Source organism: Microcaecilia unicolor, chromosome 11 (assembly GCF_901765095.1).
Source record: "Microcaecilia unicolor chromosome 11, aMicUni1.1, whole genome shotgun sequence".
In the NCBI taxonomy this organism is placed as follows: domain Eukaryota; kingdom Metazoa; phylum Chordata; class Amphibia; order Gymnophiona; family Siphonopidae; genus Microcaecilia; species Microcaecilia unicolor.
Window position 1 is genome coordinate 167,844,920 of NC_044041.1, and position 18,316 is coordinate 167,863,235.

Sequence of the window (18,316 nt, forward strand, 5' to 3'; positions counted from 1 at the left end):
ATCTTCTGTTAGGTCTTCCCATTCCAGGCTAGACACATAATGTTGTAACTGCCAATAATGAAAATAATCTTTCGGAGTTATCAGCTTTGACCTTTGAAGATCTGTAGATGATTTTAGTTTCCCTTCCTCTGTTAGTATTTGTTGAAGATAAATTATTCCTTGGTCTTCCCAGCGTTTAAACACCGTGTATAAATCTCCTGGAGGAAAGTCTGGATTCCCCTTCAATGTCAAGTATGGAGTAGTTTTATAAGAGAATTGATGCATTCTGCAAATCCACTTCCAGGTTTTTTGCGCAGTCTGTAGAATGTTAGTAGCCGTCAAAACTGGGAATGTTCTCTTACCCAAACCATGAAGGGCACTACTGAAGTGGAGGGGTTTTAATAAGTTTTTCTCCATTTGAGTCGCTGAAAAATCTGATGTGTTACGGAACCAGTCATTGATGTGTCTCATTGCACAGGCCACCGTCATTTGCCGCATACTCAGCACTCCCATTCCCCCATATTCTTTTGGTATCTCCATCACTGTCTGAGGCAGTCGCGGTCTTCTCCCCTGCCAGAGGTATTTTCTTAGCATTACATTCAACTGCTTTTCATCTTTACTAGAAAGGTACAATGGCAAAACTTGAAAGATATATAGCCAGCGTGGAACTATCATCATGTTATACAACGCTATGCGTCCCGTGAGAGAGAGAGGTAGCCCCTGCCAATGACCCAGCCTTGTTGCTGTTTCAGTCAGCAGTTTTTGAATATTCAGATTATAGAGTTGGGATAAATCGCTCGGGATCTGCACCCCCAGATATTTGATGGTTCCTGCCGCTCTACGTAATGGGAATTTAAATCTCTGCATATCATCGGGGCTGGTCTGAATGTGCATAACACTAGATTTCTCTAAATTGACTTTAAAGCCTGAAAGTTTACCAAATTGGGAGACCCTGTTTATCAGCACACTCAGTGACGTTGTTGGTTTTGAGGTCATTATCAATAAGTCGTCTGCAAACGCTAATGCTTTCACAGTCTCTCCCCCTACCTCTACCCCAGCTATCTCCCCCTCTCGTTTCAGGCTCCTCAGCAGTGGTTCTATCGAGAGGAGGAAGAGGGCCGGAGACAATGGACAGCCCTGCCTCGTGCCTCTTGCTATAGAAAATTGTGCTGTTCTTGTGCCATTGATCAGTACTGCAGCTGTGGGGCCCGAGTATAATGATTGAATTGCCTGGTATGCCCATCCCTTGACACCTATGTGTTGTAGCACTGCAAACATGTACTCCCATTCCACTCTGTCGAACGCCTTCTCGGCATCCAGACTCACCAAGATTGCCTTTGTTTCTGTACAACTACATTGTCCCATTGCCATGAGTAGACGCCTCACATTTACTGCGGAGTGCCTATTTCGTACAAAACCCACTTGCTCTGGTTCTATTAATGTCGGTAACACTCTCTGAATTCTGTTTGCTAGAAGCTTGGCCATGATTTTTGTATCCACATTGATTAGTGATATGGGCCTATAGGAGTCTGCCTGTGTTTCTTTTCTTCCTGGCTTTAAAAGTAATGTGATTAACGCTTCATTAGCGTAGATTGGGAATTCTCCAAGTTCCACCACCTCTTCATAATATGAGAGCAGAGGTCTTATTATTTGCTGGTTTAACATTTGGTAGAATGCACTAGAGAACCCATCAGGCCCCGGAGCCGAATGTTTAGGCAACGTTTTAATTATGTCTTGTAGTTCCTTCCCTGTTATTGGTGAATTAAGTTCCTCTAACTCTATCTCTCCTAGCTTGGTTAGCCCTGCCCGCTCTAGATACTGATTAATAGAGTCTGTAGAGTGGGGCATTGGCGTAGAGTATAAGTCTTGATAAAACTCTCGAAACACCTTCGCTACCTTGTCTCTTTGGTTTTGAATATGGCCCTCCTTGTCCTTGACCGCCATTATTACTCTGCTTCCTCCCCAAGTTTTTATTACGCGTGCTAACATGCCTCCCGATTTGTTCCCAAAGCGTTGTAACCGATATTTCCTACGTATTAATGCCCTAGAGGCTCGGTCCTGTAGGAGGGTATCTAACGCTATTCTTGCTGACTGCATTTGCTCTTTGAAGAATGTATTGGGATTATTAATATACCTGCGCTTTGCTTTTTGGAGTCTTTTTTCTAGGTTGGTGATTGCTCTAGTGATTCGCCTTTCTCTTTTAGCTGTGAATGCTATAATTGCCCCTCTTAATACTGCTTTAGCTGCTTGCCAAAACAAGGATGGCTGGCTTTTGTGGGCTGCATTAAATTTTTCATACTCCTCCCAGCTATCTTGTATATAACGTTTGAATTCAGTGTCTGCGGCTAAGTATGTTGGAAAGCGCCAACCCGCCCCGACTCCAGATGATTCTGGATCTGTCAAGTCTATCCATGTCATCGCGTGATCTGAGACCTCTTCTGGCCCTATTACTGCGTCTGCTACCATATGAAACATGTTTTGATCTACCAGGATGTAATCTATCCTGGACCAGCTGCCATGTGCCCGTGACAAATGAGTATAGTCTCGTGAGTCTGGATGAAGAGTCCGCCACGCATCCACCAAATTTAGTGATTGCATGAATTGTGGAAGGGCTCTCGATCTCATTCCTCCCCTGTTGGCCCGTCTAGGTGCTGAGCAATCTAATGTTGGATCTGCTACGAGATTAAAGTCTCCCACTATAATTAGGGGGAGAGCTCTGCGAATGAGACATCGTTGGGCCACCCGCTCATAGAATGATTTGTCAAATAGATTTGGCCCATACAGTGCTACCAGCATATATTCTCGATGTTGAATCCATAGATGAATCATCAGATATCTCCCCTGAGAATCTCTTTCTATAACTTCCGATTTGGCCACTAATCCCTTGCGGATCAGAATAGCTATTCCTTTACTCCTCCCCTCAGCTGGAATCGCATGAACTTCTCCTACCCACACCCGCTTCAGTTTCTGATGTTCTTCTGTATTGAGTCGGGTTTCCTGCAAGCAGGCTACATCCGCTCTATGTTTTTTAAGGGCTGCTAGAATTTTTGTTCTTTTGATTGGGGATGAAATACCTCCCACATTCCAAGTGAGGAACCGAACTAAATTGTGCTTAGTCATTACTATGTCCAGTTGTCGTGTAGCGGTGAAATTTTTTTTTTGTGAGGAACCCCGGGGCCCAGCTCCACCCGTGTTCCTTCTTATCTGACCACATGGCTCCAGTGACCTGTTCTGTTGCCCTTCCCCTTTCTATGTGTCCACCAGAGTGTTGTTCTCTATATGTGTCCCAGAAAGTCTTGCACTTTACTTTCCCTCCCATCCCCCCCTCTCTCCCGCCCCCCCTCCCCTCCCCCCCTCCCCCCTCCCCCCCTATCCCCCTTGACTCCAACCTTGCACTCCCCTCTCTTATCTTAGATCAGGTGTGCTGAGTCAACGATGGTAGGGTCTCCTCCCTCCCCCCTCCACACTTGCCATATATAGTATCTCACAGTTCAAACTTGTTCATCTCTCTCTGCAGGAAAACACAGCGCTGTAAATCACTTCATATAGTACTTACTATTCAACATTTGGCTATTCAACCAACGTTCTGGCGTCCAACTGAGACTTAACTTTAGATTACTGAGTTTCTAGCTCTCAAAGAGTTATGTTATGTTCTTCAACTGTTGTTTCCCCCCTGTTCAGAGTTTTTATGATCCTGGAATTGAAGTGCTTCTTGAGCTTCTTTTGGAGAGCCAAAGGATCTCCAGGTGCCGTCCATGTTGATTTTTAATTGTGCTGGATATAGTAGCAAAAACCGTTGGTTCCTCTCTGCAAGTTGTCTGCAAATCGGGGTAAAAGCTTTCCTGCGTTCCTGTAACGCCTGAGAATAGTCTTGGAACACTTTAATACTAACTCCATTCAAGTTTAAGGAATCCCATTTTAATCGTGCTCCCCTTAGAATTTCTTCTTTATGTACAAAATTATGTACTTTAACAATCACTGCTCTTGGTCGAGTTCCATTATTAAGTCTTTTCCCCAGTCTGTGAGCTCTTTCCAGGCAGAGCGGTCCCATGCTGTCAGAAAGGGCAAATTCTGATTTTAACCAGCGTTCTAATTGTTCCGCCAGAGCCCGATCCGGTATCGACTCCGGGACACCTATAAGTCTCAAGTTGGATCTTCGAGATCTATTTTCAAGATCATCCATTTTCATTGCCTGTGCTTTCAATTCTTTTTGTAGCTCTTGCAACGACGCCACAGCGCTAACTGCGGCGTCCTCTGCTTCCGACACACGTGCTTCAAGTTCGCCCGTTCTTTTTGTTGTTTCACCAAGTTTCGTTTCTACGCTTGTTAGCCTTTCAGCAATCTGGGTTAGTTGCGGTTCCAAAGCGGACTTTACCGCCTCTGTGAGCTGTTTGAGTTGAGCCTGGTGGAACCTTGGCGCCGAGTCTGACGCTGGGCTCGGCGCCATCTTGTTTTCGCCGACCCCTCGCTGCTTCTCTGGCTCTTTTTTTGTTGTTTTCCCCGTCATCGCTCTAGTTTCGCGGATGATATAAGAGTCCATGTGTCTTAAGTTTGTTTCCGATTGCGTTCCTTCGTTTTCCAGCAAGTCAATCCAGTTTGTGGAGGGTTCGAGGGAGGGAGAACCCGAGAGTGAAAAGGAATGCGACCTCTTCCCTCAGCCCATCACGTGACCGTTAATAGAATTTTAATAAAACAGTAGAAAACAATGTAAAGTTGGGCTTAGTAGTGTATGATAAGTTGAGCTAGATAATATATGACTAGGATATCTGCAACCATGTCATGTTCAAAAGTAAAGGAAAAGTAATTAGATTACTGTTAAACAGGTAACTGTAATCAGTAAAGAACTACTTCCTAGATAGGTAGTTTAATTACCGTAACCAATTACTTTAAGCTGAGAAGTAAAAATAGCCATAATTAAGTACTTCTGATGGGTAATCAGCACAACACTGCCAATAGGTGACCAGAGACAGACTGGTTTTTAACAACCTGGTTTAGTGGCAATACTGGTACATGGACTTCAGGAGCTCACCTGACACACCCTACACATTAGGGGGCCCTTTTACTAAGCCACGTAAGCGTACGCGCGTGTCCAACACGTGCCAAAATGGAGTTACCGCATGGTTACCGTGTGGCCCTTGCGGTAATTTCATTTTTGGCGCACGTCTGCTACGTGCACCTGTAAAATATTTTTTTATTTTCTTGTGCACTTCAGCTACGCGTGCCAAGTGGCATTTGGGGCGCGCAGGTTATTACCGCCAGGTTCCCGCGTGAGACTTTACCGCTAGGTCAATAGCTGGCATAAAGGTCTCAGACCCAAAATGGACGTGCGGCAATTTTCATTTTGCCGCGCATCCATTTTGGGCAAAATGTTTTAAAAAGGGCTTTTTTTACAGGCATGCTGAAAAATGGATTAGCGCACGCCCAAAACCCGCGCCTACACTACTGCAAGCCATTTTTCAGCACACCTTAGTAAAAGGACCTCTAGAAGAACCCTTTATAACGAAGAAGAGAGAGGAAGAAGAGAATATGGAACAGGGAACAAAGAGAATGACTCCCATGACTTATTTCCACTGCTAACTCCAGAAAATCAGTTACAGCGTCTACCACTGAACCTCCCAGAACTTCAGCATTTAATATCAATATCTCAGCTATTAAGTGGATATTTTCTCTTGACATCTGGCTTCTGATATTCCTGGTAAGGTACAACTATCCCCAGCCTATCTCCCCTCCACCGGCTCTTACATGCAGTCCCTAGGTTCAGGTCAGAAGATCTGCAGGGCAGACAGAAAAACAGGAGTGTAACCTCTGCAGAGCCAACAGCAAAGGTGGTCCAAGGAAGGAGGAACAACTAGTGGTTAGTACCTCTATCTTTCTGTACCAAAATATTTATCATTATATATGTTAAACTTCTTACTTATGGCTCATCCAGTAGTTCTATGGTGCTTTTATTATAATGTTCTTGATGTTTTAAGTTTACTTTGACTTCATCACTATTGTTGAGAGAGTTAGACGTATATTATTAATTTTTGTTTATTGTACCTCTTTGTAAGAAATATTTTTTTACGGGTGTTTGCAGTGGTAATTTGATGGTATTATCTTTCTCAGATTTTTTATTTGTCACCAAGGTGATTGACTTTGTTGATGCGATTAATTTACTACTGATTGAAGAGTTTGATGGTAACTTTATTTCATTTCTGTTTATCTTAAAAGTCATTTTATTAATGTTTTATATGTATGGTTTTTAATTTTTAATATGTTTTTGATGTATATTTGTAGACCCCTGATGCAGGCAGCTGTCAAAACTTGGCAAAGTCAGGTCCTTCTTCAATAAACTTGTTTGTGGGCTACTGGATGTTTCTCCTTCCTTAGAGCATCTTTGCAGTTGTTTTACCTACGTGCTCCCTATATATATCATCACATTCTGTCCTCACTATATGGTCTTTGTAGGAGGAAGCAGGTCTGGGATATAATTACTCATACTTTCTACAGCATTGCAGAACATTTTGGTTTAACAATTAGGAAAATGGGCGTCCTGGCTTTGTTCCAATTTACATATGGAGTTCTTGCTTTTCTGAAAGAGCTCAGAACTGAAAGTTCCAGCATGCACATGGGCAAAATGAGGCCTAAGCTTACTTCCTCTCACAGACAGGGAAAACAATAATCAAAGAGCCCATTTTTACACGTAAAAACACTGGAAATGCCTTTCATAACTGCCCTCCCTGGGCACTCTTTAGAACATAACCCTTTTCTAACTTTGCATTAAAGACTATATTCAACTGTTTCTTTCTTTTTTTTTTTAACATAATGACTTTTTATGGCAAAGATATCCAGAGGCAATCAAAAACTCTGGAACATGCTTTTAAGCCTTTCAGCCCAACATATTTTAGAATCTGTAGTGCTGCTCTTCCTGTTGCCCCAATGGGAAAATAAATCCTTGCTCATTTCAGACAAGGGTGTAAACAACTTCTAAGATAGGTTAAAATGTCCTACAGAGATGCCAAGTTACCCAGTTCAGGCTGGAGACGTTTTGGTTAGTCCTGGTTTTGAGCTTACATGGAAAAGCAGTGTGGGATTTGTAGTGCCTGATTCTACCCATTGAAGGCGGTGCTTAAACGACAGCTCCAGCAGTGGGGAAGTGAAGTCAATGCCAGACGGACTTCTATGGTCTGTGTACCGTATATGGCAAGACAGATCAGGATGGCTGAAGTGGGTTTCGACAGCAACTCCAGTAGCTGGGAAGTAGGGCCAGTGAAGGGCAAACTCTTTATTGTCTGAGCCCTGAAAATGGCAAGGACAGATCAGGAGCAAATATGTGTATTTTATACCACATTCATATTGTATGAGTGTGAGCCTTGTATATCACAGTGGGGGAAGAGGAAGACATCATATAGTGGAACTTAGGGAGTAAAATGTTGTAATAATAGTATTGGATTGTTGGTTCAATAATGCTTTGATAATGAATGTGACTGTTAGGCAGACTGGATGGAACATGCAGGTCATTATTTGCCACCATTTACTATGTTACTATGGGGATCATTTTCAAAGCACTTAAGACTTATAAAGTTCCATAGGTTAACTTTGTAAGTCTAAGTGCTTTGAAAATATGCCTATTTTTTTTTTTTGTTACATTTGTACCCCGCGCTTTCCCACTCATGGCAGGCTCAATGTGGCTTACATGGGGCAATGGAGGGTTAAGTGACTTGCCCAGAGTCACAAGGAGCTGCCTGTGCCTGAAGTGGGACTCGAACTCAGTTCCCCAGGACCAAAGTCCACCACCCTAACCACTAGGCCATTCCTCCACAATATGTGCTGCAAGTCCCATAATGTTTCAGGATGAGGTGGTCAGAAATCCAGGACAAGTCCAAAATTTTGAGCCTGGAACTGGGTAACCTGGCATCTCTGCTTAACTCCCACTGAGGATGTGTATTCCTGCTTCTGTCTGTGCCATATGCAGAAATACAAATATTCACATTACTTGCATAAATGAATAATCACAGCCTCTCCTAATTCTTTGGAGGGACTTGGGACTATGTGCCAGGTCCTCATGGAAAGCACCCAGCTCACCACTGCATATTAAGCAGTTCAGCTCATAGGTATGCATCGGAAAGGGGAGGGTTAAAGAACGCCAGTTTCCCACCTGTAGCCTCTTCAATTGATTGGTGACACTGGCCATGTCGCTGCCAGTTTCCACATACTGAAGTTGCCCCTCTAGGTGTGCCAGTCTCTTGTCCAAATCCAGGTAATTCTGCACTAGGTGTTCAGCCTTGTTGGCCTCGCACAGCTGCCTGGCCCTGGCTTGGGTCGTGTTCTCCAGTTCAGCCCAGCACTGCTGGATCTCCTCCAGTTTGCCTTTCACCACACTTTCCAGCTCTGGCCTTTCTTGAATCAGCTGGTAACCTTCCTGTTCAAAATAAATACCACAGCAAAATAATTTCATTTTCAGTTTACTGATTTATAAATGGCAATCCTGGCCTGCCCAAAGTGGTGTATAACAACGGTTAAAATACACTACACAAATTAAAAGCAAGAACAAAATATGTAAAAAATAATTAACAAGATAACCTGCTATCACTAACAGCAAATCCTGCCAGATAAAAGCATGCAGTCTTGTAAAACAATGTCCACACAAAAAACAAATTTTTAAAAAAGCTATCTAAGTCATTCAAATTGCAGAATTACAAATAACAGCACGAAGTGAAGACCTCATATCGCTCATAATTTGATGAAGATACAGAGTATTTATGGTCACTTGCACCCACTCTTTTTGCTGGAAAGGTAGGTGCAAAGATGTTCGGCAATCACAGCGATGTTCCGCAGATCCTCCTACTCAAGCACATTCCATGCTTGTCTGGGTCCCACCCACACAGGAACAGGAAGTGAGCACCAAAGGGGCCAAACCCAGCAATGTCTGGAACATGCTTCACGGGAAAGCTCTGTGGAGCATCGCTATGCTTGCTGAACATGATCTTTTACCTGACACTGGAAGGTTTGAAGAGATGAGGATTCCAGGGGAGTGGGAAGATAGGGAAAAAACAGGAGGAGATGCTGCATTTTGTGTTGGCAGGGACAGAAGGGAAGTAGGGAGGCATTCTGTGCCGCATTGGTGTCAACTGCACAGCGCACAGTTATAACTTGCTACAACCTTAGCGCAAAGACTTAAAAATTCAATCCAAGCACATATTTACCTCCCTGGCCTAGATATGCCCCAGGAGCATGTTGTAGAAGAATGTGAAGACACTGAGTGGCAGTAAGGAAGGGTAATATTCAGACTGCCCACTGCTACTGCTTGTGACCAGTGGGCAAGTCACCGAAGGGTCCTTTTACTAAGGCATGCTGAAAATTGGCCTTTTTTGTGGCCAAAAATGGACGTGTGGCAAAATTAAAACCAACACGCATCCATTTTTGGAATAAGACCTTACCACCACCCATTCACTTAGCGGTAAGGTCTCACAGACTGTAATCATCAGCACACATATGCTGCCAATTACCGCCGGGTAAGTGCAAATATTTTGGACACGCATCAAAAATTACCGCCCAGGGCACACGGTAGCCAGGTGGTATTTCCAATTTGACACGCGTTATACACGCCTAGGCGCCTTTGGTAAAAGGACCCCTTAACCCTCCATTGCCTCACATACAAAATTAGATTGTGAGCCCTCCTGGGTCAGGGAAATACCCAGTGTACCTGAATATAACTCACCCTGAGCTTCTACTGAATAAGGTGCGAGCAAAATAAATAATGAGCCAATTAGCACTAATAATTTGAATTCATGCATACATCTTTTAGTCGCTATTCTATATGAATCAGCACATAAATATTTATACACAGATCCAAAAAGGGGGAAAGCCATGGGTGGGTCAAGGGTGCTCCTGGAATTTGTGTGCAGTGTTACAGAATTAGGCAGCTCCGCACCTAATTCAGGTGTCAGGATTTACACCAGGCGTCAGCTGGTGTAAATCCTTGTGCTCAAAACTGGGCGCAGACCCCGGCATGAAATGCTACTCTACAAACGGTGTCCACCTCAGAGCGCCATTTATAGAATAGCTCTTAGCACTCATATTTTGGCACTGAAACAGAATTTAGACTTGAATTTGCATGTGCAAAAGGTTTAAGCACAGATATCTGCTATGCATTTAAAACAAATGTACAGAAAAACACCCACTCAAAACCCCCCCACAAAAATCAGGAAAAATTCAGAAAATATAAACACTATCAGAACTATATTTTTGGTCATATATATTCCCAGTGTGTTTCTTCTAGCAAAAAAGGTGCCGGTAGCATGCATGGGATAAACATAAAGGAATCCTGTTCAGAAGGAATGGAACCTCAGAAGCTTAACCGAGATTGGGAGGAGGGACTGGTGTTTGGGAGGCGGGGCTAGTGCTGGGCAAGACTTCTACAGTCTGTGCCCTGAAAATGGCAGATACAAATCAAGGTAAGGTATACACAAGAAGTAGCACATATGAGTTTATCTTGTTGGGCAGACTAGATGGACCATGCAGGTCTTTTTCTGCCGTCATCTACTATGTTACTATGACTGCTGATTCATGAGCCACAGCTTAAAACATGTACACAAAATGTTTTCCATGTGCACAAGGGCTAGTAAAAATTACAGAGAACATTGCTTCCAACCCCAGAAAGGACATTCCCATGCCCCAATTCCCCACCCCCAATCTCAGAAAGGACTCCCAGAGATGCCCACTACCCAAAAATCCCTGGTAGTTTAAGGGACCCCCTGAAAATGTCCAATCCAGGTCACAAGTACCTGGCAGAATCCCAAATAGTAGCAAGATTCCATGTTACTGATCCCAAGGCAAACAGTGGCTTCCCCCATGTTTATCTCAATAGCAGGCTACAGACGTTTCCAAACCTTTTTTAAACCCAGATATGCTAACCACTGTTATTACATCCTTTGGAAACGAATTCCAGAGCTCAACTATTTGTTGACTGAAAAAGTATTTCCTCCTATTCGATTTTAAAAGTATTACCATGTAACTTCATTGAGTGCAGTGGAGTGGAGGAGTAGCCTAATGGTTAGTGCAGTGGCCTGAGAACCAGGAGAACTGGCCACTGGTTCCCACTATAGCTCCTTGTGACCCTGGCCAAGTCACTTACCAACCCTACCCATTGATCCATGTACAAAAAAAAGTACCTGTATATAATATGTAAGCCACTTTGACTGTAACCACAGAAAGGCAGTATATAAAGTTCCTTTCCTTGAGTGTCTCCTAGACTTTGTACTTTTTGAAAGAATAAAAAATCAATTCACTTTTACCAGTTCTATACCACTCAGGATTTTGTACACCTTGTTTACTCTTTCCAAAAATACTAGGACTAGGGGGCAAGAAATGAAGCTACAAAGTAATAAATTTAAAACGAATCGCAGAAACTTTTTCTTCACTCAATATGTAATTAAGCTCTGGAAATTGTTGCCAGAGAATGTAGTAAAAGCAGTTAGCTTAGTGGGGTTTTAAAAAAGGTTTGGCTGGCATCCTAAAGGAAAAGTCCATAGACCATTATTAAAATGGACTTGGGGAAAATCCACTGCTTATTTCTAGAATAACCAGCATAAAATGTATTGTATTTTGGGGGGGATCTTGCCAGGTACTTGTGACCTGGATTGGCCACTGTTGGAGATAGGATGCTGGGCTTGATTGACCTTTGGTCTGTCCCAGTATGGCAATATTTATGGACTTATATCCTCCCTCAGCCATCTGTTTTCCAAGCTGAAGAGTCCTAACCTCTTTAGTCTTTCCTCATATGAGAGGAGTTTTTGGTCACCGGTCTTTGAACCTTTTCTAATTCTGCTATATCCTTTTTGAGATATGGCAACCAGAATTGCATGCAATACTCAAGGTGAATTCATACCACGGATTGATAGAGGCATTATAATTTTCTTCATCTTATTCACCATCCCTTTCCTAATAATTCCCAGCATCCTGTTTGCTTTTTTGGCTGCTGCCACACACTGGGCAGAATATTTCAGCGTATTGTCTACAAAGACACCTAGATCTTTCTCTTGGGTGCTGACTCCTAAGGTGGACCCCAGAATCAAGTAACTATTATTTGGATTATTCTTCCCAATGTGCATCACTTTGCATTTGTCCAAATTAAATCTCATCTGCCATTTGGATGCCATGTCTTCCAATTTCTTAAGGTCTTTCTGCAATTATTCACAATCAGCATGTGTTTTAACAACTTGAATAGTTTTGTCTCATCTGCAAATTTAATCACCTCACTTGTTGTTCTGATTTCCAGATCTTTTTAAAATGTTAAACAGCACCAGTCCCAGTACAGATCCCTGCAGCACTCCACAATTCACCCTCCTCAATTAAGAAAAATGGCCATTTAACTATACCTTCTGCTTTCTGTCCAATAACCAATTCCTACTCCACAAAAGGATATTGCCTTCTATCCCTTATTTTTATTTAATTTTCTCATGAGCCTCTCATGAGGAACTGCCAAAAGCTTTCTGAAAATCTAGATACACTACATCAGCCAGCTCACTATATCCATATGTTTATTCATGCCTTCAAGGAAATGAAACAAATTGGTGAGGAAAGACTTCCCTTGGCTGAACCCATGCTGACTCTGTCCCATTAAACTATGTTTATCTATGTGTTCTGTAATTGTATTCTTTATAATAGTTTCCACTATTTTCCCTGCACTGAAGTCAGGCTTACTAGTCTGTAATTTCCTGGATCACTCCTGGAACCCTTTTTAAAAATCAACATTATATTGGTCACCCTCCAATCTTCAGGTAATATGGAAGATTTTAACGACAGGTTATAGATCACTAACAGCAGATCAGCAATTTCATGTTTGAGTTCTTTCAGTACCCTGGGGAATATACATCTAGAACAAGTGATCTATCATTCTTTAACTTGTCAATTTGGCTCACTACTTCCAGGTTCAGCAAGATTTCTTTCATATCATCACTCTCGAAAACCACTTCTGATACAGATAAATCTCTTACATCTTCTTCCGTAAAGATCCTCCCTGAGTGCCCCTTTTGCTCCTTCATGATCTAATGGTCCCACAGATTCCCTCGAAGGCTTTCTGCTTCTCATGTACCTAAAAAAGTTGTTACAATGAGTTTTTGTCTCTATGGCAAGATTTTCTTCATATTCTCCTTTAGCCTTCCTTATCCTTGCTTATGTTGTTTCTTATTTTCTTCATTTGGATCCTTTTCCCATTCTTTCAAGGATATTCTTTTGGCTCTAATAGCCTCTTTCACTTCCCCTTTTAACCATGCTGACTGCCGTTTGCTCTTCTTTCCACCTTTGTTAATACATGGAATACATCTGGTCTGGGCTTCCATGATTGTTTAAATACAAAGTCCATACCTGATTTAAAGTCCTAAATTTGCGGCTGATACTTTTACTTTCTTTTTAACAATTTTCCTCATTTTATCGTAGTTGCCTTTTCAAAAATTAAATGCTGCTGCAGTAAATTTCCTTAGTGTCTTCACTCCAGATATCAGCTCAAATTTGATCATGTTATGATCACTGTTTCCCAGTGGACCTAACACTGTTACCTCTCATACTATATTTATTTATTTATTGCATTTGTATCCCACATTTTCCCACCAATTTGCAGGCTCAATGTGGCTTACATTATGCCATGATGGCGATCGCCATTTCCGGATAGAGAAATACAAGCGATATTACATTAAGGTGTATAAATGGTAAAGTAGAGTACATAGTGGTATTACACTGAAGTTCCTAAATGATAAAGCGAATATAGAAAGTTCATTTCCGGTGTGTGAAATAAAGTGGTAGTGCGTATTACGTAACTTTCATTAGTATCACATAGCTTATCAGTCTGGTACGTAGATTTTGGTTTTGTCTAGTTCATTTAGAGTCTAGTAGTGCCCTCCATTCCACTAAGGACTAGATCTAAAATAGCTCCTCCTCTTGTCGGTTCTTGGACCAGTTGCTCCAAGAAGCAGTCATTTATTATGTCTAGGAATTTTACCTCCTTGCGCTCCCTGATGCAACATTTATTCAGTCAATATTGGGGTAATTGAAATGATAAGTAACATTTTGATTGTTACAATTTGTATGTTTAATGGTGTCTCCACCTATGAGGTTGTTGAAGGTGGATGAACAGCATTTCATGAACAGACTGTATGTGGAGTTTTTTTGAGACTTATGATTAAAGAGGCACTCATTCTTATTATAAGGCGTGTCCTTTGGAAGGAGGTGTTGTCGGTTATACTGAGGTCTTTTTTTCTCCACTAATTTTTCATGTGTGAAAGTCCATAACCTCCTCTCAACCTTGTGAAGTTTGTAGAAAGTTGAAATTGTGGTTATTTAAATTCTACATATTCCATATAATTAGTTGGTAATTGAAATCACCCATTATTATAATGTTGCCCAATTTGCCAGCTTTCCCAATTTCTGTAAACATTTCTTCATCCGTCTGTTCATTCTGCCCTGGCGGATGACAGTACAGCCCTACCAGTATACTCCTTCCCTTCATACATGGAATTTCTATCCATAAGGATTCCACAGTGCTATTTGTTTCATGTAAGATGTTTATTTTGTTTGACTCAAATCCCTCTTTAACATATAGCACAACCCCCCCTCCAATTTGATCCACCATCATTGCAATATAATTTGTACCCTGATAACACAGTGTCCCATTGACTGTCCTCCGTCCACCAGGTCTCTGAGATGCTTATTATCTTTTCATTTAGTGCTATATACTCTAACTCTCCCATCTTATTTTTTAGGCTTCTAGCATTTGTATATAGACACTTCAAATTGTGTTTTTTCCTTGCAGCTGCTTAGAAGCTGATAGAGATAATTTGCATCCTCTACTCTGTTCTACCATTAAACATTCCTGGCCTTTTGTTTTCACCATTATTGAAACCTCTCTTATTCGGATTTCCTAAAGATTCTGTTTCAAAAGTATCCTTCAAGAATACTCCACACTGAACCACGTGCTACTGGGCGACTGTTCTGTACCTCTTCATTCATCTCCTGATCCCTCCAGCCCTAGAGTTGACAAACTCTGTATCCCTGTGCCCCTCCTCTGAGCCCTCCATGCCTAGAGGTGACAGGCTCTGTATTACTGTGCCCATTCCCTGAGCCCTCCAGTCCTAGAGGTAACAGGCTTTGCTTCAACATAAACTGAGGCAAAGAATTCATTCAGTCTCTCCACTATGACCTTGTCCTTGCTGAATGCTTGTTACACAATTATTGAGCCTCCCTCTCCTTCCAGAGGCTAAGAGTATTGACAACACAGCATCTCCAGTTTCAGCAGACTTGGGAATCAAACCTAGTCCCAATGTACAGTGTGTCATTGAGATGAACCAAGTCAGACCTGACTGCATCCCCAGATTTGTGCACATCTGAGTTGCTGCTTTCTTTTCTTTTAAACTTTAAATTTTCAGAAGTCTTTTTTCCCCCATTAACTCCAGAACAATGCATAATTACATCATAAAACAAGGATCTTGAGGGCAATTTTCCAAAGCATTTTCATGATATTCAGCCTCAATGGTGCACATTTTTTTAAATGCTGGCCATCACAGCTGACATAAATCCAGATATTCAGTGCTAGTATCTTGATAGTGGCTGGTACACAATATCTGGATTCAGCGGTGACCAGCACTGGTATCTGGATAGCAGCAACATTCAGAGTGAACAATGCTGTGATCCAGATATCTTCTACTCCTCCTTCATACTGCTCCCGTACTCCCTCAACAACACTATCCGGATAGTGCCTCTACATGAATTAAAATGAAAGAGCTTGATATTAGCAAGGGCCGAACCTCAAACAGATGTTGGTTCTGGCCCGGTAATTAATTTATTTAAATTGATTATGTTCCGTATTCTAAAGAAACATTCAGTGAACAACAATCAACAATAGAATAAGCATAATAAAAATTAAAAAAGAAGCAATATAGCAGACAAAGTAGCCAGTATCAAGCAAAGAAAGAAAAATAGCACATACAATAATCAATACAGCATAAAAAAAATAAAACTAAAAATGAGTCGTTGTCACATATAACCATACAGATATAAATCTATTCCATTTACGACTGGAGGTCTCAGAGGAAGGGTACAGGGATACAGAGTTTATCAACTCTAAGACTGGAGGGATCAAGAGGTAAACAAAGAGATACAGAACCTGTCACCTCTAGGACTAGATAGCTCAGGAGATGGATTCAGAGCATATCACCTCTAGGGCTGGAGGGCTCAGAGGATGGAGACAAGGATACAGAGCCTGTCACCTCTAGGCATGGAGGGCTCAGGGAATGGGCACAATAATACAGAGCCTGTCACCTCTAGGCATGGAGGGCTCAGTAGATGGGCACAGTAATATGGAGCCTGTTATCTCTAGGACTGAAGGGCTCAAGAAATGAGCACAGGGATATAGAGCCTGTCACCCCTAGGACTGGATAGCTCAGGAGATGGACACAGGGATATACAGCCTGTCACTCCTAGGACTGGAAGGCTGACAGAATGGACACAGGCATATAAATCTTTTCAAATCTTGGTCCAGATATGAAAAACTTTATCCAGAGATGGACACAGGGATACAGAGCCTGTCACCTCTAAGACTGGGATACAGAGCTTGTCACCTCTAGGACTGGAAAGCTCATGGTTGGGTACAAGGATACAGAGACTGTCACCTTTAGGACAGGAGGGCTCAAGAGATAGACACAGAGCATGTGACATCCAGGACTGAAGGGCTCAGGGGTTGGCACACAGGGATACAGAGCTTTTCACCTTGAGGGCAAAGTGGATGGTACAGAGACATAGAGCCTGTCACCCCTAGGACTGGAGGGCTCTGATCTCCCCTATCAACAGTTAGGGGTGATGCAGAAAGGCTCACAGTAGAAACAAACATGGATGGCTGTGCGAGTGGTTCCTACGGTGAGCTGAAAATGGCACCAAGCAGAAAGTAACAACATGAAATTTTATGTGCACAGAACATGAGCGGTAATTGGGAAATGTCCGCAAGACACATACATGCACAGGTTCAGCGGTAAATGCAGCTTTTTTTTTTTGTTACATTTGTACCCCGCGCTTTCCCACTCATGGCAGGCTCAATGCGGCTTACAGATACTTATTTGTACCTGGGGCAATGGAGGGTTAAGTGACTTGCCCAGAGTCACAAGGAGCTGCCTTGTGCTTCTTGTGCACATGTCTGAGGATACAGGAAGTGTCAACACACATCTGCAGTTCTTGTTGTACACATAAATATTAACTTCCCAAAAATGTCTTGCATATAATTTTTTTTGCAGGGCTTATATTTATGTACAGAACAACAACCAAAGATGTGTGCTGACTCTTCCATTTTTATTTGGACATGTGCATATTTTCGCTAATACCTCCTACGTGTTCATGTTGTGAATGCTATTCTGACTGGAAAAAAAAAGAGAAATAAGGCACTTAAGCAAAAAAAAGTCTTGCATTATGCACATCTCAAAAGCCACCCTTTCTTTCTATGCATAGCTGTGGATATTTAATGACTTCATTACCTTACATTTTAATGCAATGTGCAGCCATGTCTTTGGTGCAAGTTAACACCTGCGCTCAGCCTCTCTATGCATTGCTCGGCCAGTAACATGAATGCACTGCCCATGACAACCACGCAGTTAGGCTCACAGTAGCTTTCTGCATCAGCCTCTTAATTCTATATTTCAATTTTATTTCGCCTATATTCAAGTAAAGGAAGCAGTAGACCCAGTGACATGCTGGATCGGCTTGCACCAGCTCAGGAGAGCCGTTTGTTAAATTTTTAAGAATTTTGGGAGCTGGTTGTTAAAGTAGCCTAGTCCCCCCCCCCCCCCCCCCCCAAACTCCCCATGGCTACTTTAACAACTGACTCCCAAGGTTTGGGCTCTTGCCCCCTCCTGAACTCCCTTTTACATTACTGGCAGGGATGCCAAGCCCCACCAGCCAAATAAATAGACTGCCGCTGATCCCCACTGATTATTTCCGGCTCTGATGAGCATGCCAGGACTTCTTCTCGCATATGATCTGAACATAAGCGACAAGTCCCGACATGCTGCTCAGAGCCGGAAACAGGGAGCAGTGGCAGTCAATTTATTTGGCTGGTAGGGCTTAGCATCCATGCCAGCAAAGGTATACCTAGCACGTCCGAACAGAACGGGAGAGAGAGAGGAGTGCGTTGCCCCCTAGTCCACCCTGAGCCCCCCACTACAAACTGCAGGGTTGGCTATGTCTGAGTAGAACTCACAATACTGTCTCAGTCACCTTCCAAGGCTTCAGTCCTCATAATATATAGCTGAAATCTGTTTAAGAGGGGCACCATAACTACTACTACTACTAATCATTTCTATAGCGCTACTAGACGTAC

At 42.4% G+C, this 18,316-nt stretch overlaps 1 protein-coding gene across 1 annotated transcript in view; it reads right to left on the reverse strand.

The window, feature by feature from the left end:
* The window catches only part of SPTBN4 (spectrin beta, non-erythrocytic 4), a 373,692-nt gene that overhangs the window by 116,247 nt on the left and 239,129 nt on the right, over positions 1 to 18,316 (reverse strand). Inside the window, 1 exon segment of the mRNA XM_030219988.1 lies at positions 8,117 to 8,380. Coding sequence (XP_030075848.1) covers positions 8,117 to 8,380 — 264 coding nt within the window.